General features: G+C 38.2%; 1 protein-coding gene across 3 annotated transcripts in view; it reads left to right on the forward strand.

Moving 5' to 3' along the window:
• Window positions 1-24812, forward strand: part of carhsp1 (calcium regulated heat stable protein 1) — a 45129-nt gene that overhangs the window by 9310 nt on the left and 11007 nt on the right. For 2 of the 3 annotated variants that reach the window (XM_069905457.1, XM_069905459.1), the window contains exons 2-3: window positions 19468-19671; window positions 20666-20788. In XM_069905457.1, the coding sequence (XP_069761558.1) occupies window positions 19499-19671; window positions 20666-20788 (296 nt within the window). In that variant the 5' untranslated portion in view covers window positions 19468-19498. Of the gene's footprint in view, window positions 1-15852; window positions 15943-19467; window positions 19672-20665; window positions 20789-24812 lie in introns of those variants that run through there. The other variant, XM_069905458.1, reaches the window with a different exon arrangement.

The following is a 24812-nucleotide window of genomic DNA, read 5'->3' on the forward strand; positions in this document are numbered from 1 at the left end:
GAGAGAATACCAGAAGACTTGATATATAAATGGGAATCAAAATTGATATTTGGTGAGAGGGAAACCCTTTTATGGAAACATTTGATTAATGCTTGGAATAAGATAAACAATGACATTGGAATGGGTGAGGTGGGGTTTGTGTTATTTAAAATGCCTCTTACTCAAAATCGACATTCCATTTCCAATTGATAATCAATTTTTAAATATTTGGATTTGTAAAGAAATTAGATATACAGAAGATTGTTATGAAGGAGGAATGTCATTTGAACAATTAAAAAAAATAAATATGGGATACAAAATAATACATTTTTTTGGCTATTATTAACTAAGGGCATATTTAAGTGTCACTACTGAAATGTACTGACATGGAGATGTTGATTCATAATAGACCTATAAAGATATTTACTTCAGCCATGTATATTTTATTACAAAAGTGAACTCCTAAGCAAGGGATCCATAGACCTAGACAGAGATGGGAGGCAGATATAAATATTAATATTGATGAACAAAATTGGTTGGAGTTATATCGAGATAATATAACAGAATTAAATAGATTGAAGTCAGATTTATCAGATCAATGTTTTTGATGTGGTCAGGAGATGGGTACCATTTTACACTCAGTCCAGGCCTAAAGTGGAACCTTTTTGGATAAACTTGGGAACTTTTTTAGATAGGTTACAGAAACTAAATTTCCACAAAATCCAATGTTGTTTTTAGGTAGGGATAAGACCGAAATTAAAATTAGCTATATTATCAAAAAGAGTTTGTAAAGATTGCATTAGCAGTAGCAAGAAAATGTATTACTGTAACATGGAAATCGGACTGTCATTTAGTTATGGAGTGATGAAATGCACAGATGCATTCCCCTTGAGAAGATTACTTATAATTTAAGAAATACATATGATGTAATTTTGAAAATTTGTTGCCCTTATCTAAAATTGTGGGAATTAATTTATAGATATTTTTCCTAAACTTCGATGACCTCATTAACTTTCTTGGGAGAACTAAAAAATGTAAATGGTTAGAACCATGTGGTGGATGATGTTTTCTTGGCAATCAGATTTCTTTTGTTTTTTCTTTACTTTCTCTTTTTATTTCTTGTTTCTTTCTATCATTATTTCTTTCTTTGGGGATTCTTTACTTGGGGGAGGTGTTTAGGGGTTTTGTACCATCATGTGTAATGGAACTGACACTAATAATTGTTGTATTTTGCCATTATTACATGTATGGATAAAAATTTTAAATAAAATATTCAAAAATTTGAAGAAATATTTGAAGAAATTTGTCCTAGTTTTTAACTTTGACAAAACGTACGGGGTTTGTAGGTTAATTGGGCGGCAGGGCTTGTAACGGTGCTGTATGTTTAAATTTAAAGCCAATGAATGCAATTTGAATGTAAATGGATGAAGTTCATTTGTATATTACAGGCTTACCCCGCTTTACGAAAGTAGAGCATTCCTATGAAACATTCTGTAAGCCGAAATGATGTAAAAAAGCAAAGACCCATTCACTACTATTGAAGCCTATTTTTGTCAAAGCAAAAACCCATTTAAATTTCTTTCGTATAGTGAACACTGGTTTCTTCGTAAAAATGAATTTGTGTAAAGCAAGTATTCATAAAGTGAGGTATAACTATATTTTTGAGGGAAAAAACAAATAATTTTATATTAAAAAACAGCTACTAAAAGTGACTTGTCTCTTCTAAGTTAACAGCACTTAGATATTTGACGCACATCCTCCACACATAATTTGCTCAATACACAGCGATTCTGAATGGAAAATGTGTCTTGACATCATTTGTAATAATTTTTAAAATTTATTTTGGGGCTGTGAATGGCATGAACCACTGGCCCCTAATTAGGCCTAAGCTGGAAAATCTGTCTTTTGTCTTGCTTTGAAATGACTCTCCACAATCACCCTTCTTCTTATTGTTGTTATTTTTCTGTTCTCTGCTCTTTGATGCTGATTATCTATAACCAGTATTATAAAGCCTATTGCATTGCCCAAGAGAGCAAGTTGGCCATTGAGTGTGGTTCACTTCATTAATGCAATGTGTCTTTTGAGATGTGCAACAATTTCTAAGATCACGTGAAGTCATAAAGAAAGACAGTAGCAAGATTTTAATGTCTTGTCTATAAATACACAAAATTCATTAACTTTTGTTTACTGTAAAGGCGCACAGAGGTTCCACTAGCCTGGCAGTCCCAATGCTAAGAAAAGGAAAAGAGTCTCTTCAAAGATGCCATGAGCCTATGGATTGCATCCTGCATTTCTGTAACCTCTGTAGCTGCATAGCCTCCAGTCTGTTTTAAGCTGTGAGTCTGAGCTCCGAGTTCCGAACTTTCGATATGTTTACAATAGACAATAGGAGCTGGAGTAGGCCCTTCGGCCCGTCGAGCCAGCACCGCCATTTTACAGATCATGGCTGATCACTACCATCAGTACCCCTGTCCAGCCTTATCCCCATAACCCTTAAGGGCCCAAGGTCTTTCGGGAACACTGCTTGCTACAACCCAGTTTCTAGCAACCTGCAGCATGGTGTGAGTCTTTTGGCTTGCAAGCTCCTAGCTGATTCACTGCTATGGTCTTCCTCCCTGCTAGGTCTCCTCTCAGCCTCCTTCCATTATCCCAGTGGTTCTCAACCTTTTTCTTTCTACTCACCCTACCACTTTAAGTAATCCCTATGCCATCGGTTCTCTGATTAGTAAAGGATTGCTTAAGGTGGTAGGTGAGTGGGAAATGAAGGTTGAGAATCACTGCTTTAGACCCAATTGTTACTGAAATATTTTGCTTGAGAAAAATTGTCATTGGCCCATTTCCTTTGGAGTTCTGAAACCGTGCACATAATGAGTCAATTAGGGACGATTAAAACAGTGGTTTTCAACCTTTTTCTTTTCCCACCTTAAGCAATCCCTTACTAATCACAGAGGACTTTTAAAGTGGTATGTGAGTGGAAAGAAAAAGGTTGAAAACCACTGCATTAACCCATCGAGTCTGTGCCAACCATTAGGCATCCCTTTTCTGTTCTTAAACTATAATTCTAACTCATTTTATTTTCCCTATATGATAAAATTAACCTCTTGCTGTAACATACATTTCCTTTGTGCAATTTAGGTAGTTAACCACAATATCCTCTGGCACAGTATTTGTTGTGGTTTATCTTGATTGCCCTTTAATGGTCAGAGGTTGATAGTGTCCATACCCCTTCTGCAGCATCATGTAAATTTGCAGGAGCATGGTGATTGAGTATCTGTAGCTAATGACTCACTTCCTAACAGCCTGAAGCCTTATCATCATCTGCAAGATGTTGACATTAAGTATTTGAACAGATAGGCAGTATTTTGATATTCATCCCTGGTGAGATTTGAGGACTATTTTGAACTTTTAATTACAGCCAAAGTAGAGAAGAGCATAGTCCATTACAGCCTAGAGAAGCAGATTACACTTACTTTTGTGGTGTCCCATTTGTTTCATTTAAAAGTCATGTGAGTGTTGCATTAATGTGATCAGATAAACCAGTGTTTACAATTGTTTTCTCACATTTAGGATCCACTGATGCAACACATGGTCACCAGTGTTGGTATCTGTACTGTCATGAATGGCAGTCCTTTAACCTGGCATGATTCTTCTTTTACACAACATTTCTTATGACACTTCAGTGATTCAATGTGGATATACTGTAAAAATGATTGCTGTTAACTTTTTTTAATTGAAATCTGATTTTCCTACAGTCCATGGGGTCCATGCAAACCATCAAACTCGTGTACCTTTTGCTAATCTCATTTTATTCTCCCACATTTCCCTCACCTCCCCCAAGATTCTGCCATTTATCTCCACTCTCTGGACAATTTACATTGGCCACTTAACCTGCTAATATCTGTATATCGAGAATATGGTAGGAAACTGCAGTACCCAGAGGAAACCCACATGTTCACAGTTTAAACTCAACCATGACCGTACCAAAAACTACGAGGCACTAGTTCTGTGAGCTGTAGCAGTTTGCCAGTGTAGTTGCTGGGAGATGAATGGATTCCTACATTGAATTAATATGTTATAAATGGTACTGAATTGATTTGGTATCTCTCTGTGTTGGGTCAGAAACTGTAGTGTTGCTTACTATAAACCATCTATAAAATGTACTGCACCCTGACCATGCTGACAACATCTCCCAAACCTGTCACAGTAAATAAATTTTAGAGCCACAAAGAAATTAAGTTACTGAGCAACTTGGTCTGAAAGTAATATTTTTAAAATGTACTGCACCCTGACCATGCTGACAGCATCTCCCAAACCTGTGACAGTAAATAAATCTTACAGCCACAAAGAAATTAAGTTACTGAGCAACTTGGTCTGAAAGTAATATTTTTAAAATGAACTGCACCCTGACCATGCTGACAGCATCTCCCAAACCTGTGACAGTAAATAAATCTCACAGCCACAAAGAAATTAAGTTACTGAGCAACTTGGTCTGAAAGTAATATTTTTAAAATGAACTGCACCCTGACCATGCTGACAGCATCTCCCAAACCTGTGACAGTAAATAAATCTCACAGCCACAAAGAAATTAAGTTACTGAGCAACTTGGTCTGAAAGTAATATTTTAAAAATGTGATGCTTGAAAATTCTCTGGGTAATTAGCATTTTTGGTCCAGATTGGTAGATGGACATTAAGTACATCATCTCCTGAAATTCTCAGCATTGTTTTCTTGGGAATATTTATTTATTTTTCTGCCTCCCTGTACTGTTCTGCTGTAACGACAATGAAGCTGAATACTTATCAAAAGAATTATAGTGACCAAAAGTGAATTTTGGAGAATATTTCTTTTGCGATAACTCTACTCATCGGTGTAAATAAAATGAATAAAAAGATTTACTAAACTGCGACAGTATATCTCCAAATGAACAGTATCTTTAGAATTGAGGTTTTAAGCTATTTACAGGCAATTCCCTGCATTACAGGTATTCAGATAATGGAAACTTGCCCTTATGAAATCTGTGCACAATCTGAAAATTTGAGATTCATAATAAAATTGACTTTTGCTGAAGTAAGACTTACTCTTGCATGGAGAAAAGGCTAGTTTTGAGAGTGTGATACTGAGGAGTCTGTTGTGATATTGATCTGGGGATGAAAGTAATAAAGCTTATCCTGTTTGTGAAAAGTAATGGTATTGATTATTGTTTCAAACAATTCATTATCTTTGAACACTTGGACATGTCTTGAAAATATGAAAGGCTATCATCATTTTACCATACCATTTCTATGTAATAATATTAACATATAGTCTATTTAAAAACAGTATCTACTAGTTACAATGGGATCAGAACAGTTGATTGTATGGAAAATGAGCAGCTTACCCAATGGATTTCCGATTTATCGTGAGAGTACTTACATGATATCACATACAAACAACCCTGAGATTCTTTTTCCTGGAGGTGAGGCAGATTTACCATTTGTTGGCGATGCAAAAAAAGTGACAACGGACACATGTAAACAAAGATATGTTAGCAAACTGTGCAAAATAGAGAGAGAAAAAAATCAATAAAGTGCAAAAGAAAGAGTCCTTAAATAAGTTGCTGATTGAGTTTGCTGTTGAGGAGTCTGACGGTGGAGGGGTACCAGCTGTTCCTGAACCTGGTTGTGTGAGTCTTGTGGCACCTAGACCTCTTTCCTGATGGTAGTCGGTTAAGTAAGTTGGATCTTTATTCTTTGGAGCGTAGAAGGTTGAGAGGGGATTTGATTGAGTTATTTAAAATTATTAGGGATATAGATAGAGTTGACATGGTGAGGCTTTTTCCTTTAAGAAAGGGGGAGATACAAATAAAAGGACTTGAGAGTTAGGAGGAAAAAGTTTAGAGAAAATATGAGGGAGGACTTTTTTAGTCAGAGGGTGATGGGTGTGTTGAACAAGCTTCCAGATGAAGTGGGAGAGGCAGGCTCAATATTAGCATTCATGGAGAAGATAGATATGTATATGGACGGGGAAGGAATGGAGCATTAAGGGTTGAGTGTAGTTCAGTGGGGTTAGGTGGTATAAAGTGTTCATCATGGACTAGAAGGGCCACATTGGCCACTTTCTGAGCTGTAGTTGTTACATGGTTAACATAATAAAATCTGGTTAGAATAATTTGTAACCAATTTAAGCAAGTTATTGCCATGATAATTTGTCTGGAGCAATGTAAAGCGTGGAAGCCAATCTGCCACTTGTATAGCCATCGGTACAGATTGATAAGGGAATGGCTATAATCCCCATTTTGTGTAGGAAAAGGGTTTTTTTGTATGCAGCTAATTAATTCAACTTGATTTTGTTAGTAGGACATTGCTATGGCTATCTTTTCCAAAATAAACTTTATATGGTTCAACTGACATTTGAAAAAAATTTTTTAGTGTGTAGTTGTCAGCGAATAATGGCCATTATTTCCTGCTTTTATTTTGTCACAGCCCAATTGTTCCAATGGGAAAAAAAACATTTCCCACACTTTTCATAATTGTTGGCATCTCATTTCGCAGCAGTATTTGGATCCTCCACTATTTATAGAATTTTTTTTTAGAGCCCTATCTTCAAATCTATTATTTGTTTTTGCATGAGAACAGTACAGTGATAGCAATGAAATGAAACATTAAAAAAGGACAGGCACCTCTGGGTTATAATTCCAGGCTGTTTAAAAAAAAAAAATCAATGGTTCTGATTTCTTGGTAATGGGCTGTGTTTTTCCACATCTAAGTATTTCCAATGTTTCATTGATTTAGCTCTTTGATTCTTCAATAAAGTGCAAAAGTAAGAATCCTTAAATAAGTCGCTGATTGAGTTTGCTGTTGAGGAGTCTGATGGTGGAGGGGTACCAGCTGTTCCTGAACCTGGTTGTGAGAGTCTTGTGGCACTTTCCTGATGGTAGTCGGTTAAATAAGTTGGGTCTTAATTCTTTGGAGCGTAGGAGGGGATTTGATTGAGTTATTTAAAATTCAAGCAAGTATCTTTTAGAAATTATCCTCCAATGGTGTGTTTGAATTTTGTCTTCTGCTTTGTACAGTAAATACAAAAAAATGTTTTGAATTTTGATGCCCCCATCACCTTTTCCAGTAGACATTACAGGCTGTCTTCAGAGGAATGAAGTGAGTTATTTTTCTCCTGCATCCTTAGTTGAGAATACCTTTATAAGACCCAGAAACGAAAATACAAACTGCTGGAGGAACAAGCAGCATCTGTGGCAGGGAAAGGAATTGTTAACAATGATAAGATAATATGTTTTTTAGGGGCTGGATAGCATAACTGATGAGAGGATGTTTCCTCTTGTGGGAGACACTTCAGTGCACGGTTTTGAATTTAGATGAGAAAGAATTTGATAGAGTTATGATTCTTTGGAACTCCTTCCCACAATTCTGACCAGAGAGCCCTTGTTTAAGTTTACAGCTGAGAATTCTAATTGGTGAGTGAATGAGGATTATGGGAAAAGAGGAAGATGATCAACTTGTATGTCAGAACAACCATGCTTATTTTCAATGATAGATTGGCCTCAAGAAGCTGAATACCATATTATTATTCCAAACTAATTTTAGTAATCTCTCTGCTGCTTTCACCCTCAATCATTCATTGGCTCCTTGCTATTCTGCTATTGAGCGATTTATTTTTCAAAGCTCATTTTAAATTGTAGATTCTTCAGTATTTCTTTAAATATCTTGGCTCCCATTTGTAGATTCTGGAAAAGGATTAGCAATTTAGTATTGCGGATCTATTTGATAATTTGTAGCTGTACAGCAGTGGAGATTGAATGGACATGATAAGGAAAATCGTTGAGAAATTCTGTTCAAGATGCCTATGGGTGTACTGTATTATATGTTTCAAAGAGGGGGGGGGGAGGGTTATTTACACTTGTAAAGTGTGACCTTAGAAGGCAAGTGTTACTTGTCCCATATGTCCATTATATGGAGGTTGAACTACCTGCAAAAGTTTGAGGATTTGTGTGAAGGGAGTTTATTGAATTGATTCACCACACCAAAATGGTTTCCACCACCATTATTTGTTTCCTTTCTCCCTTACAATTTAAATGTAAATATTGTAAAAATGCAAGTTGCACTTCTAATTTGTTGGCCAAGTCATTAGGTGTATTTAAGGTAGATTGATTGGTTCTTGATTAGCCAGAACATCAAAAGTTATGGGGAGAAGGCTGGGCAGTGGGGTAAAATGGTTCTGCTCATAATTGAATGACAGGGCAGACTCCATGGGCTGAATGGCCTATTTCTGTTCCTGTGTCTTGTGGTCTTAATTTGTTGTATGCCTGTCTTTATTTTGTATCTTAACTACTCTCAAATGTTTTCAATTGGAGATAAACGTGACAAGTTTGTTTGATTTCACTCTAGTTTATTATGTAGGTTACTTCTAACAGTGTAATTGCTAATCACCTTGATGTTTTATTATATTAAAAGGTGTTGCATAAATACAATTTCTAAATGAAACTTTTAGATGGATGGAATACTGATTTTCAATTTGCCTAAAGTATGTTCATTATATTCATTCTTCAGAGACACTCTATTTAAAAACTTTAAACATGTTACCAAGTTTGAGATTTCTATCCAAGCTAGCTATTTTTTAAAGTAGCTCTCCAGAGATCCCTTGTCAGTGAATTGATGTGAAAAAAATATCTAATTATGTTTTGATACAGTGCAATGGTATGTAATTATGTAGAGCGAAGTGCAAGCAATTTTTGACTTTAATTGGCATAACCAGCCATGAAGACTTTCTTTTATTGGCTAAAATACTGCAGATTGACTTTTAAAAGAATTTGCTTTTCCTAATTCTGCTTCCAAATAACTGATAATAAGCTTTAAATATTGGTTTTTGTCCTTTTATTTTCAAATTCTGTGCTTGTGAATGTTGGTGAGGAAACAGGTCCACTGATACCTGAATCGTACAACATGGAACTGGTTCTTTGGCTCAACTCATCCATGCTGTTGGCATTCTGGGCTAGTTCTATTTGCTTGCTTTTGGTCCATATCGTTCTCAAAACTTCTTATTCATTAACCTGTCCAAATGTTTTTTGAATGTCAAAATCGTACCTACTTCTACAGTTCCTACGGCAGCTCATTCCAGATATGGACTACCTTCTGAGTGGAAAAAGTTGCTCTGGGTTCCTTTTTAAATCTCTTCCTCTCACCTTGAAACCGAGCCTTCTAGTTCTAGAATGGTTTACCCTTGGGGAAAAAATGGTGAGCATTTACTTTATCCATACCCCTCTCCTGAATTTATAAACCCGCAGAAGGTCACCACTCAGCCTCCTGGGCTGTAGGAAATAAAGGCCAGCCTATCCAATCTCTCCTTTATAACTCAAGCCCTCTAGTCCCAGCCATATCTTGGTGAATCTCCTCTGAACCTCATCTAGTTTGTTGATATCTTTCTGACAGCTGGTGACCAGAACGTCGCTCTCCAAGACTGGTCTTGTGCTGATGTTGGCATCCTTGTTCAGAAAATCACTGGGTTGACGTACTCACTATTTTTTTATTTCAAGTGTTACGACACTTGGACTTGTCAACAGTTGAAGCAGAAAAATTGTACATGCATTTAAAATAGAAAGCTATGTTGAGTCTTATCTAAGAATTGATGGGTCATTCATTTTTTGTTTCAGATATTTTCCAAATTTTCTATCAAAGCAATGGCAGACCTGTAATTAAGAGAATACAATACCATTTCAGGCAATGTTTTAAGCAACTGTTCTGTAAATTAGATGATGAATATTTGGATTCCTTCTAGGTATATAGATTATATCTGGCCATGAATTTTTTTTTCCCCAAGCAGCATTTGGTGATTTACTACTTCAATAATACTTCTCTTTTTGTGCATTATCTTGAAATATTGCATTTGAAGCAGTCATTATTGTTAAGATAGTACAAAGCTCCTTTGTCTACTTTGAAGGGCAAACTGTATAAGGGAACATTCTATAATTAGGATGTGCATGGTTGTAATATGTTGAAATCTGGCATAAATCTTTTTATAAATTTAAATAAATAAATAAAATTTTGACATACAGGACTGTAACAGGCCAATTTGGCCCCACGAGACTGTGCCGCCCAACTTGCAATCCATTAACCTAGACCCCGGTACATTTTTGAAGGGTGGGAGGAAACTAGAGCTCCCAGAGAAAACCCATGCAGACATGGGGAGAACATACAAACTCCTTACAGATAGCTTTGGATTCAAACCCAGGTCTGGTCCGATTGCTGGCATTGTTGAGGCATTATTGCCAACCCACACCACTCTATGTTTTAGTCACCACGTTGACAATTATTGAAATGTTGGAAGGTCCGCGGTGACGAATAATGCAGAATTGTGATTTTGTAAATACTGGCTCCTCACAACAATTAAGCTAGGTAACTTTATTTTTACTGTACAGAATCGTAATTACAAGAATCGTAATTAATTCTTGATGCGCTGCGTTAATACTCTGCTCCATTAATGTACTTTTGACCATGTCCATTTTCACCACTTTTTCTCTATACTACTGGAGACTTCACCGAGGGCTCAGTTCTGGGGAGTGTCAAATTCCTGGGTGTCACCATCTCTGACGATCTGTCCTGGAGCCTCCATGTTCATGCAATCACAAAGAAGGCTCGCCAGCGGCTATACTTTGTGTGAGGTGTCTGAGGAGACTCGTAAACTTCTACAGGTGCGTTGTGGAGAGCATTCTGGCTGACTGCATCACTGTCTTGTATGGAGGTGTCAACTCACAGGATGGGAATATACTCCAGAGGGTTGTTAACTCACCCTGCAACAACACAGGCACCAGGACTTCACTCCATTGAGTAGTTTTTCAGTTTTCTAGTCTGTTATTGTTTTTCTCATGTGTGATAATACTGGCCACTTAGAATGTGCATTGACAACATTGAGGAAGTTTTCTCACATAAATGGAGCAGTGAAAACAGTGTGAAACCTGTGCACGGTTGTGATGGCCATTATCATGGGTTAGCTTCAGCGTGAGGGGCTTTGAGTTGCATATCTTGACACATGCCCCATCTTCTTAGTCTGTTCAGTATCAATGCCATTTGAGGGCCATCAGACATGCACACGTGCCAAAGCCTTCATTCGTGGTGGTTGTGGAGCTCTGATAACTGGCTGCCTGCTATTTTGGAGAAATGATTGTCCTGGTACCCCACAATAAACAACCTTTTATTTGGAAAATTTTATTTATAATTTTACAGACTCTTATTAGCCAGGTATTATAGGAGAACATTGTTTGCCGAGTCCTCTCTTTTACTTCCTCCCCCCCCGCCCCAATCTTTCACCCTCCCTCCCACTTCAACCCAAATAAAAGTGGTGGGGGGGGGGAGAAGCTGGCAGGACTTCCAAATTGTCTCCTCATTCTCAGTATTTCAGGGGTTGTCTGATCGTTATTCACTGCATTCCTATTGAGAAAGGCCCTGGGAAGGCTAATCACACCTGTGCTTCAACATGTCACAAGTATAATGAATGTGTCATTTTTCCCTCTTTTAAGTTGTAAGTAATTTTCTCCAGGGGAACACAGCTCTGCATCTCCATGTTCCATCTTGTTGGGCTTAGCTGGGAGTCAGATTTCCAGGTAACCATTATGCATTTCCTGGCCACCACCAAGGCGACCATCACAAATTAAATCTGATGTATGGATAGTCTCGGACTCGAGTCCATAATATTCCCCCAACAGTAACAGCGCTGGATCCTGCAGATGCTCCACCCCTGTAATTTTTTCCAAAATGTCCCCTAATTCTACCTAGAAGGTGCATAGCCATATTGAATACACAAAAGTTCCTGTCCATATGCCGCATCTAAAACACAATTCAGGGATTTCTGGTTTAATCTTGTATAATTTTTGCAGCGCAAGGTATAGCTGGTGCAAAAACTTACATTGCACCAGCCTATATCTGGTGTTAATAACTGCCGTCATGCTGTCCTGACAGAAGTTGGACCAGCATCGTTTAGGAATTGTTCCTATCTCTGACTCCCGTCTTTGCCTCGCTTTATGGAGACCCGGTTTCAGGCTCTCGTTTTGGTACAGGAGATACTTAGCCAAGATGAATTTATAGCTTCCATGTCACTACACAGCAACAGGACCATAGACGGACCTAATTTGTTCTTCAATAAGGATCTTAATTGAAGGAACAGAAGAAGGTCTTGTTTGATAAGTCAAATTTGTTTTTTTAATTGCTTGAATAACGTGAGCTGCCCCTTCTCATAACAGTCCTTTTGGATCAGATGTCCAGGATCTTGAAATCCATAGTCATTGGGTTTAATTTGTTCTGTGTTAGGGGCATTTTAGGAGACAACCCTACCTTTAACCAAATAATCTGGTTCATTTTTTGCCACATTTGGATTATATGCTTTAGTATCGGGTTGTCTTGTTTTTTTTTTTTTGCATTATTAATTTAGTATCCCATTTGTAAATAATTTCTCCTGCTATCTGCTCCCCTACTGTGTGTAGGCCAATTTGTGCCCAGGAGAGTAAACCGTCCCCGTCAAAGAATGACGCGATGAATCTTGCCTGGACCACCCAATTATATTAAAGTCTGGGAGCTTTATTATACACTTTTTGTCAACTGATATCTCATGGTGTCTTGTATAATAGGGTTTTATTTTTTCTGCTGTAGCCTTGGCCTCGTCCCAACCATTTAATGTGAAATATAGGACTTTGATAGTGTAGCTTCTTTTTGTACTTTGCTGATCTTTTTTGCCGAAAATTGGTAAGCGGTGAAGTTGTTCTTGATAGATAGCTGTAGCCTCTGTAGATCATTTTATTATCTCTTCTTTCTGTTCAATTTCCAGTAGAGCTAAGCGAGATAGAGCATCCACATGGTTGTTTTGTGTTGTGGGTTTATGTTTCAAATCATGATCATATGCGCAGCGAACAGCATTGCCCACCTTTGAATTCTTGTTGCTGCTAGCAGTCGGATCCCCTTTTTAGAGGCTAAAATCAAATTGAGTGGTTTGTTGTGTGCTAATAAGGTAAACTTTCTATCATAGGTTCTGGTGGAATTGTTTGACATCAAATATTATGATAAGCCCTTTTTGCAGTTGTTCATAGTTGTGTTCATAAGCTGTCAAAGACTGGGAAACATAAGTCATCGGTTGTTTCCCTTTTTCCATTACCTGTGACAACACCACTCCTAACCCTACTGGCGAAGCATCCACCGCAAGGGTCACCGCTCCTAATCCTATTGCTGATGGCTCCGTACAGGCTTTAAGTGGCTTGTTAAAGGAGCCACCGGAATGTTATTTAAAATCCTGCAACCACAGGGACTGGGCCCAAGATGGCAATGCCTATGTTTTGTATTGCCAGTGTGGGGTTGCAGACTCTGGAGGAGCAGCAAACTGGAGCAGGGTCCCAGTAACGAAGAAAACACCATCTGTTGAGGAGGAGATGGCCACGGTGACTGGTGAGGAATCCATACAGGGTGCAAGATGCTGACAACTTGAGGTCTAAGGACACATCAGGCTGTGGGCTGCTGGAGACTGGTTCATGAGAACCAGGTATCAGAGCCAGGATTTGAGAGGGTGCTGGGAGCAAGAGCAGTTCCTGAAGGGCCCTAGGTGCTGAAAGCTTCTTTATCATGTTGGAGGTTCGGATCTGGGCTCGGGTTGCCGATGATTTTAACTGAACTGGAGTCTTGTGCAGCTGTAGAGGCTGCGGGAGTGCTCGAGGCGAATCCACCGACACTCGGGGACTGTCGTTTGCTTTTCTTTCTCTGACCGTAAAGGCGTTGGGCAAAGCTAATGACGAATCTTTGTCTGCCTTATGGCAGGGTAAATGCAATTTCATGTGATAATGTATTTTTTTTTATTACAGGAAAATAAATAGTATCAGATATGTTTACCTCCTGTGCTGAGTTCCTCCAGCATTCTTGTGATTTACAAGAATCACAGATGAATGAAGTTAAATAAGGAAGTCTGCAGATGCTGTGATTGTAGTTTAATATATCATACACAGATTGTTTTTTGATTTCTGAATGCTGCCTATAACTTCCAAAGTATGTGGGCCAAGGGGATGTCCATAATTAATAGCAAGTGGGGGACAGGCAAAGTCCAGATAAGAATAAGGTATTAAACAAATATGCACGTGGTTGTGTGAAAGAAAAATATTGTCTTCGCCAAGGAATAATTTGAGTCTTGATGAGATTGTACAGAATCCAGAGTGGTCAGTTCTGTGCATAGCATCAAATGAAATAAGAATCTTCTGGAGCAGTACAGATGTTGTTAACAGAAGCTATAGCAAAAATAAAAAGGAAACACAAGGGAGCTGAATATGTCACCCGTGAATTTGTTTGGGTGGTGCTATGTCATCATGTTGAATCTAGCAGATGGATCACTTGATGAACTATTTCACAGTAAACCTTTGCATCAAGCATTCTGCCATTCCTGCTTTACAAGTAGCATTTACCCAGAGCAATAGCTTTCAAACTTTTTGATCCACTTTAATCAAATGGTTTAGCCATGTGATTCAATAATATATTATTCCACTTGCAGACTGGAGTTTATTTAAAAGAACAGATTTTTGAAAGCTATTTTGCAATCTATTGAAGGGCCACACACTTCACTTTGAAAATTAACTGTTCAGAGGTTTTTGAAATGAATTATGACACATTGCAAAGACTTCAGTAAGAAATAACCAGGAACATTGATGAAATCCCTGCTGTGGGTGGTGATTCATCTAGAAATGTCCAGATTACATTCTGCACTAAAGGAGATGGACAGTATCATATGGTAATTACATGGAATTGCGCATTTATGCAGATCTCGCATTTGTAGCATTGTGTGTAAATATTTCAAAGAGAATATGTTGATATCTCTCAACTTCTGTTTTAAAAAGGGAAGTCAATTGATTTTAGTAAACTTTGCCCATATGGCTCCCTGTGGTCTTTTGGTGAAGGTACATTTGGACTGAAAATAAAGACTGGTCAGAGATCAGGTTGGTTCAGATTTTCAGATTTTTCAGGATACTTTTAAAATTTAAATTTAATAAGGAATGAACAAGTAAGTTTTGATAGTTTATTAGCAAATGCAGCATGCTTGATTTATCAAAATGAAGAGTTTAAAAATGCCACTGTGCACATGTACACACACACAAAAGCTTGCTAAATTTAAAAAATTTGAGAGTTTTCAAAAAAATCTGGATTCTTGGGTGGTCCAGATTTCCAGCATCCAGATTTTTTTGGACTTCCTCTGTATTCCTACAGTACTGCTGCTTGGGGAGTTTCAGGATTTCCGGCCTGGCGATGAGGAAAGGCTCGTGTATATTTCTAAGGCTGAATGTTGTGTGATTTGAAGGAATAACATTTTGTGTACAGTTCCTCAGTAAGAGATTAGATTTGAGAGGTGCTATTTCAGATTTTTGCAAGATTTCCAAGTGACCTTGAAGACCTGAGGAAATGTGATGGTTGCTAAAAACCTTGAAGCAGCTGACTAAATTTGGGCAATCCATCTGGTGTATTTATTATCAGTAATATTTTGTCAGAAAAATGTTTGAAGCAAAACAGCAAATACAGTTTCTTTTCACTGCCTCATGGTTTTGACTATTTGATTTAATGAGGGTAGGTGTTTTTGTAAATTCTTTTTTCTTCATGGTTGGAATTTTGAAGGCAAGACACAAGGTATAATGTGTGGGAGTAGCGAGCAGAAAGGTGTCAAGGTGTTATATATGACACATGGTCTGTCTCTCAGCTGGGCATTCTTTAGTTTTAGTTGAAAGCATTTCTTTATGCAGTAGGAGTTCGAACATAAACATCAAAATTAACTAATGCAATTTTTTTTTTCTCTCCCCCCTCCTCCCCCCCCCCCCCTTCTCGGGTCAGATTTGAATCAAGTTAAGGTCTGTAGAACCTCAAGGAAATTTTGTGAACCTTATTTACACCAGTTTTCTGTGGATTGAAGCTACCTAATTAAGGCAGACAGCTGAGAACCAACGAGAAAACTTAACCGTATAATTTTAGTAAGCAGAATATTTCATTTTTTACATACCACCCTGAAATTCTTTTTCTGTGGGCAAGGCACTTTTTGGTAGTGCAAAAAAAAAACTCTACACAGCATGTACATGTGAACAAATAAAGAATTGTAAACAGACCAATGTGCAATAGAGAGAATTTTAAAATATCAATCAAGTGCATCAGAGTCCTTAAATGAGTCCCTGATTGAGTTTCTTGTTGTGAAGAGTCTGATGGTGGAGAGGTAGCAGCTGTTCCTGAACCTGGTAGTGTGAGTCTTGTGACACCTAGACCCATTTCCTGATGGCAGCAGTGCTGGGTGGTGTGGATCCTTGATGATTGCTTGCGCTGCAGATGAGTTTCCTGTAGATGTTCTCAATAATAGGGAGGTTTTGCCTGTGAGGAACTGGGCTGTGACCACTGCCTTTTAATATTTAATGCATACACCCCACCCCCAAAAAAAGTGTATGAACAAGAAAAATACTGTACAGGTACAGAGTAATTACAATTACAAAGATACCACAGTACCTAATAAGGAAGTTGAGCTTGCTGGGTCCTTCCTCTGCAATTGGATTCTTAACCGTGTAGGGGAGACATCAGGCAGTCCGAATCGGTAACCACATCTCCCAGACTATCACACTGAGCACGGGGGGGGGGCCTCAGGGCTGTGTGCTGAGTCCACTGCTGTTCATTCTGCTGACCCACAACTGTGCAACTAAACATAGCTCGAACCACATCATCAAGTTTGCAGACAACACAACTATGGTGGGCCTGATCAATAAAAATGACAAGTCAGCATACAGAGATGAGGTGCCATTGCTAATGGACTGGTGCACAACCAACAAACTGTGTCTGAATATTTTAAAAAAAACAAAAGAGAGGGTCATCGACTTGAAGAGGGCCGGGGGTGGGGTGGGGGCATGCTCCGCTGACCATTGATGGCTCCACCGTTGAGGTCATCGATTATCAAGTTCCTTGGAGTGCACTTGGCGGAGAACCTGACATGGTCCCTTAACATAAGCTCCATAGCAAAGAAAGCCCAGCAGTGCCTTTCCTTCCTGTGAAGGCTGAGGAAAGTTCATGTCCCATCCTCCATCCTCACTACATTCTACAGAGGATGTATCAAGAGCAGCTTCCTAGATTTCTCTCCATGTACTTCAAAAAGGTTTAGTTTCTGAGGAGCTATGTTTCAATAGGATAAGTAAGAAGTTGTATCTGGCCTGTTTTTCTACCCTTTCAGGATTTGGTGTAGAAGCATACTGCTTGACAATCTCCTTTAACCTATTGCTCAGGCATTTTAATTGTTTTTTTTTCTTTAATTTGACAGAAAATGGGGATGGAAAATGTCATGGGCTGTGTCTACTACCTTTTGGAGGGCTTTCCGCTCAGGAGTGTTGGTGTCCCCATACCAGACAGTGATGCAGCTGGTCAGCACACTTTCCACCACACATCTGTAGAAATTTGCCAGGGTTTCTGTGTTATACCAAACCTCCACAAACTCCTGAGGAAGTAGAGGTGTTGATGTACTTTCTTCATGGTGCCATTGGTGTATAGGGTCCCGAAAAGATCCTCCAAGATAGTTACTCCCAAGAACTTGAATTTGTTCACCCTCTCCACCTTTGATTCCCCCAATATACCTCTGGCTTTCCCTTCCTGAAGTCAACAATCAGCTCTTTATATTTGGTGACATCGTGCAAGGTTGTTGTGGGTGCACCTTTCAGCCAAGTTCTCAATCTCCCTCCCGTATACTGACTCATCATCTTTATTTATACAACCCACTACAGTGGTATCATCTGTAAATTTGTTGATGGTGTTATTGTCGTATCGAGCAACACAGTCATAGATGTAAAGTAAGTAGAGCAGAGGGCTAAGAAAGCAGCCCTGTGGTCCTCTTGTACTGATGGAGATTGTGGAGGAAATGTTCTTTCCAATCCTCACTGATTGTGGTCTGGAGGTGAGGAAATCCATGATCCAATTACACTGTGGGGTGTTAAATCCCAGTTTGCTGATCATTTTTGAGCGTACGATGGTGTTAAATGCAGAACTGGAGTTGAAGAGCATCCCCATGAATGTATCTTTACTGCCCAGGTGTTCCAGGAATTTATGGAGATGGCATCTGCTGTAGATCTGTTGTCTCGATAGGTGAACTGGAATGTATGCATGTCACAGCTCAGACTGGAGCTGATATGCTTCAACCACCAGCCTTTCAAAACACTTCATATCAATGTGAAAATAGTCCTGCGTCTGCTAGGTTGAACAGATGCCAATTTTTTTGGTGGCCTTCTCCGAAGCTCCACAGATGGATAGAATGGGCGAAAACTTGCAATGGAGCTCTGGTTAGTTTTGTCGCTAGTGCTGCTTTTGAGCACATCCGTCCTGGAGCCTCCATGTCGATATAATTACAAAGAAGACTCATCAGTGGCTATACTCTCTGAGGTGTTTGAGGAAATTCAATATATCACCGAAAATGCTCGAAAACTTCTATAGGTGTACATTTGAGAGCATTCTGGCTGATTGCATCACTGTCTGGTACAGACAGGTTAAAAAAAAACTCCAGAGGGTTGATAACTCTGCCTGTGACATCACGGGCACCAAACTTTACTCCATTGAGGACAACTACTAGAGGCAGTGTCTTCAGAAAGAAGCCTCTATCCTCAAGGATCCCCAGCACCCAAGCCATGCCCTCTTCACTGCTACCATCGAGGAAAAAGGTTCAGAGACCTAAAGACAAGCTCCCAGTGGCACAAGGACAGCTTCTTTCCTGCTGCCATCAGATTCCTGAATAATCAATGAACCCAATGAAGCTGCCTTACTTTGACTTTGTGTGCACTATTTTAATTTTGTACGGTGGTTTATATGACTGTTCGCACTGTGATGTTGTGGCAAAACAATGAATTTCGTGACTTGTTCATGACAATAAATTCTGGTTCTGAGATCTTTGATTACCTGAAGATTTCTGCCTGCTCCTGGAAACTTGACTTCCAGTGCCTGGGTGATGGTGCTTTCAGTCCAAGTAGTTTGCCGCTGCTGCAGTCACTGAGGCCCACTCTCGGACTCACCAGCTGTCAATCTTGAGGCTGGCTGTTCAGTCTGGTGAATGAATGTTTTTTGATTGTAAATGTAACAACACTTGGAACCTTATTTAAAAGAATAAACTTTTTTTGTAATAAAAGCACAAAATTAATTCTGTTGGAGGCTGTTGTGTTTCCATGGGATTTAACTTGGTGTAGGCTTTGCAGTGAATAAAGGTAAACCTATTGTAATCAGAGAGGAGGAAAGCATAGTTGAGGACCGAGAACAGGAAATTAATAGACTTGGTCATAGTTCCTGCTAACTGCAGAAAAGAATTCTAAGCTCAAGACTTCTCATTGATAGTGTTATTCATGTGTAATGTATTCCTGGACACCTTAGCACTTCTAACAATGTCAAGTCAGGTTTCCAAATTTCTTTCAATAAGCAGTGAAGAAGAATTTTAAACTGATATGAGTGACCAAGCATTCTTAATTGCATTCATTCTTTTGACTTCCCTCAAGTTATTTTCAACTATTGCTGTCTTATTCGGAAATGGCTTCTGAATCCAAGTCGTCACCAGCTTCCCAGCCTGTACCAGTGTCGTTGTCATCACGAGATCTTCACTTTCCCGACAACAGTAAAATAAGGGAGCGCTCTCCTTCACCAATGAAGGGTTTCCTCATTCCAAGCCCTTTACCTACTAGGAGGACGAGAACTACTTCTGCGTAAGTACAGAATTTATCACGGTTAGTAGGGGACAGAATGTCTTGATGTTATTCTGATTCTTCAGTACTATTTCCAACTGGCAGCTTATTTCATATATCTCTGACTAACCTGAGCTAGCCAATTTGCATTAATCATACTCCTAACACTCTCCAGTCATAGACAGTAAAATCTTTGTTATCTGGAATTTGAGTAAACGGCAAAAAGAAATCACAGAAAAAAAACAGGTTAAAAAGAAAATGCGGTCTGTTTTTCAATCTCGCAATCTCAAACAACTGACAAATTCACTTACTATTCCACATGGGTACTGGATATTAGGGGTTTTACTGTATATGTATAACTGATATTGTTGCTTCCTCTCTATCCTTCATTTCATTGTAAAGGATCTGAAATACATTCCATCGTGTTTGATTGTATTTGTAAAAAAAAATGTAAAACCCCAAATCCTTGCTTCCCCACAATTTAAGACTTGCTGTTGAGATATTTTATTTGGTATTTTTGTAACCTATAGAAGGATATTTTTAACTTTTTCATAATTAATTTTATCTGCCCCTCAATTGGATTCGTGGTTCTTTGTATCATTCTTCCTTCAGTAACCTGCTGTACATTGATTGGTTCATTGCTTTTGCAAGTGATTGATGTATCCATCTAGACTCCTGGAGGACATCAAGCAAACAGGAGGAACAGGACATGATGAATGAGCAGTATGAAGTTACAGAAACTTGACTCTAGTCCTAAGCCATAAATAAGATTTTGAGATTTTGTTTGTACCCTGTGTGTGCATTCTTATCAAATATGCTCAGCTCATGAAGGTGTCCTGCAGTTGGTCTGCTTTGATAGTTTTGTTGTGGTTATTGTTAGATGTAATAATCCTGATGCGTGAAAAAAGGCAAATTACCAAAGTAAAGCACAATTTCTTCCTCTTATAAATGTGATTGTCTTGAACATGAAGAAGCAACATTGTTAAAGAACTTTGTTTCAAATGTTCTACTGCAGAACTGCCCGTGCAGCTGAAGGACCAATTTTCAAAGGAACCTGTAAATGTTTTTCCCGTTCAAAAGGCCATGGATTTATTACTCCAGCAGATGGAGGGACCGAGATCTTTGTTCATGTCTCTGAGTAAGTGAATAGGGTTAACAGCATGTTTATATGGGATGATACTACACAAGGACAAAATCAACAAATGTTATCTGAAATTTGCAAAAGTTGCATTCTTGCAAAACTTCAAATCATTGCTATTGTAGTGCTACTTCCTGAATGGTTTCCATGAATATTTTTGACACTAGCTTGTAGCTCCATTTATTAGAATTAATTGAGTTATTTACTGAATTTTAAATTCCCTAGCCACCATAACTAAATAAATATATCTAGATTCTAGATCGATAGGCCAGACCGTTAAGTGTGAGTCCAATAAATTTTAATTTAATATTTAAATTTAGACATACAGCATGGTAACAGGTCCACAAGCCCATGCCGTCCAATTAATCTACAAGCCCCCAGTACTTTTCAAACAGTGGAAGGAACGGGGAGAACCTATCAACTCCTTACAGATAGCATGTTGTGCTAACCGCTATGCCAACTGTACTGCCCATAACTTGACCATCATGCTTCTGCATCTCAGTGGAAAATGTCTGTCTGAGATACCCTATTTGGAAGGAATATTTGTCAGGTACTCAGTCTGCTCATCTTCAGGCTCCTGTATCTTTTCCCAATAGTAGCAGAGTGAAGAGGGCATGGCCTTGGTGGTGGAGGTCCTTGAGGATAGAGGCTGCTTTCTTGAGACACGCCCTCTTGTAGATATCCTCAGGGTGAAGACTAGTGCTCATGATATCGCAGGCCGAGTTTACAACCCTTTGGAGCTTTTCTTGTTCTGAGCTTTGGCACTTGCATACCAGAAATTTTGCTAATTTCAGTTAATGTGCCTGTTCAGATTGATGACAACCAGTGCTTCATATGATAATTGAACAAAAGTTATCAAAATATCTATCTTCAAATAATTAACTCCCATATTCATATTTACATTCTTGGATTCTGTTTAAAACAATGAATATTGTTTAGATCTGTCAATTAAATTGTTACTTTTATCTGCTTCTTTCAGTTGATAAGGAGTTAAATGGCTTAGTAACAAGTGTTTGATATGAATATTGACTGCAAAAAGTTTAAAAAAACTTTCCAACACTCACAGTTTTAAGTCTTGCTTCTGTTTTCATGAACAGTCATTAGCTTTTCTAAGGGCATCATTGATTTCATAAATGTTTCAAGTGTTATGCAATTTAATCTTGATACAGCTTCCAGGAACTATTTTGATGACTAATTTAGTTGCCATAGCTTCAAGTATTTGACAAACTGCATTTTGGCTGTAGACAGTATAATTTTCCTTCACCTGACTGCAGATATCACAAGGTTATTTATCTATGGAAACCCAGCTGAATAAGTTACAGATAAACTTGTGGTATTAGATAGGTGCACCATTTTGTTGATATTGATGAAAATGTTAAATTGTCATATTATATTTTCTTGTTTGTAAAACTGGTTCAATAGATATGGCTGAACACAGGTTAAAACCATAACAATCAATAATTTTTTTCTCTTTTCACCATATAGGAACTTTAATCTCATTTTGATTGATGTTGGTGAAAGCATTTTAAATGTTTTATTACAAAGAATTGATTGCATCTGCAGCTTTTGATATTTGTATGTTGATCACAATGACTGTTCAGACTTGCTTTTGGGGGTAAAAAAAACATCCTGGAATGAATAACATTTGCAGGGCCACATTTCACAGATATTAGCACAACTTTTTTTTTCTCTATAGTGTTTTTGTTTTTCTGTACTTTGACATTTTTCCCTAGTGTGCCATTGGTGGCCGATCAACTGTAAATTGTTCAGAAGGCAAATAATCTGTTTGCTTGAATGCACCTTCAATTGGACAGGAATATTATGACATTTCTTTTTGCAAGTCCTTTTGAGGGGCTGCTTGTTGGTCCAGAGCCATAACTGACCTGATTATCATGCAAATGCTACTGTTTTTCCTCCTGACTCCTCCTCTTACAAAATAGTTAGTTGAAGTATTCAGAAAACATTTTGCCAATGTTTTGATTTAGTTAAGTGGCGCAGCTCGGTATCATTCCAGTGCGTCTAGGCAATCCTTGTGGATAAATGATCCATTTAGCTACTTTGGGAATTGTGGAAGCAGCATTAGTACAGATTGGCCATTTTCTTCATTTAATTTATTAAATTCAGACTCCATATACATGTTAGCTTTAAGTTCTGTAAATAAAACTAAGCCATTGTCAATTACAAAGTTTTTTTAGTGGTTGTGATTCTCAGGAAAATATACATATTTAAAAAGTCATTATCCAGCATCTGAAGAATTTTACACTTGACAGTAAAACCCCGGTGGTATCTGGAATTCAAGCATCTGGCATCCTCAAGCAACCAGCAATATATTGAGGAAAATAAATTAAAAAAATAAATAAGACTAAAATAATAGCTTAAAATATGTAAGTTTAAAATTGTAAATGTTCTCTGAATTAACACACAAACCTTTGGTGAAGATGGGAGGAAATTTCCAGTCAGCAGAGTGCCTTGGTCGTGCTTTGCTCATAGCAGCTGTTTGAATAAAATGGTGTCACCCAGGATGAAGAGCTGGGAGAAGCTGCTCGCTGTTGGGGTGACTCTCTTAAAGTGTCTCCTTATCCCTGCTTAGTAAGAATTGCCCCGGTCGGTGGCTTTATCTGAAAACTTGAGGGTAGAGGTGTTAATTATCTATAATGTTCTTATTTCGGGTGGTTCCACGAAAGGGGAGGAACCTGCAGATGCAGTGACGATTAAAGGTTTCCAAAGAATGTGGCTGAAAATAAAGTAAATGCTTTAAGGTTTATATTACTGTATTCATTCAAGTGAAGTTTCTTCTGTGTAAAGACAGAATAGTATTTTTGTCTTTTAAACTTTTTTTTCAAATTGCAGGTTTATTAGTTGGGCATTAAAAAAGCAGGTCTCAAGCAACTGGAAAATACATTTATCTAGCATCTACCAATCCCCATATGGGTTTTTACTGTAATTCATATTTTCTCCTTCTGTGCTTTGGCCTCAGAGCTAATGGGGTTTGGCTTTTGTTTTGGTGGAAAAGTTACACAATGCACTTTGTGCTCAAGTCTAACAAGTGAATACTACTAAATAGAATAATTGAAAACTGTGTAAGAACATTTCCTGTATAACTGATTTCAATTTAGTTCAGAATGAGGTGTGTGTGTATGTATGGATGGAGTTGGGGATGGGGGGGAGAAACAAATGAAATATTTAGCAATTATGTGCGAAAAGGACAAAAATAAAAGCTGCAGATGCTGGAATCTTTAACAGACAAATAATTGCTGGAGAAATTCATTAGGTCAGTCAGCATCCATAGGTAGAAATGGTCAGTCAGTGTTCAAGTCAGAACCAATGCTCAGCAAATGAGTAATGGATAAAGATTTGTATTTTCCATTGAGCCATCGCTATTGAGTTGTCCCTTTCCCTCTATGGCAGTCTTTGAACACTTTCCAGGAGGAAAGTGTGTCTGCCTCACAGGCAATACAGAGTGAAACTGAGAGCGGTTAAGGTATTCACTTGAAAAGGAAATGAATGAATTGCGATCATTGAAAAAGAGCGAACATAATTAATTTTTCATTAATGAAAATAGTGTATATAATGATTACTACAGTCAAATTTTGTATAAAGTTACATAGCTTGCTGCTTCTTTAAGGTATTTTTTTCTTGATGTGGGGAAAAAAATGAATTCAGTATATTTTAAATAAGTGCTACCCCTGGATCTAAGACTTCAGTGGAGGGAACTTGATCCATAAACCTCCATCCATGGCAACTAGTAAATATTCGTTAAAGACTGAATGGAAGCTTGTGTGAAGTTCCAATTAACATTTAGGTGCTAGTGCGTGAAATTAAATTATTAGCTTCTAAGTTTATTAGATTTTGCATATTTGGAAGAGTACTTAATTTTTAAGAGTTAATCTTTAATGATAGTTAGACATTTCAAAACTGAGAAGTTGTGGCAATGGTGCACAGTTATCAGTGCCGGTGTTGTCAGCAATCATGATGAAATCCTTGATATGATTATTGCTGGTGACTTTAACTGCAGCTTCTTGTG

Source organism: Narcine bancroftii, chromosome 12, assembly GCF_036971445.1.
Source record: "Narcine bancroftii isolate sNarBan1 chromosome 12, sNarBan1.hap1, whole genome shotgun sequence".
NCBI classification, from domain to species: domain Eukaryota; kingdom Metazoa; phylum Chordata; class Chondrichthyes; order Torpediniformes; family Narcinidae; genus Narcine; species Narcine bancroftii.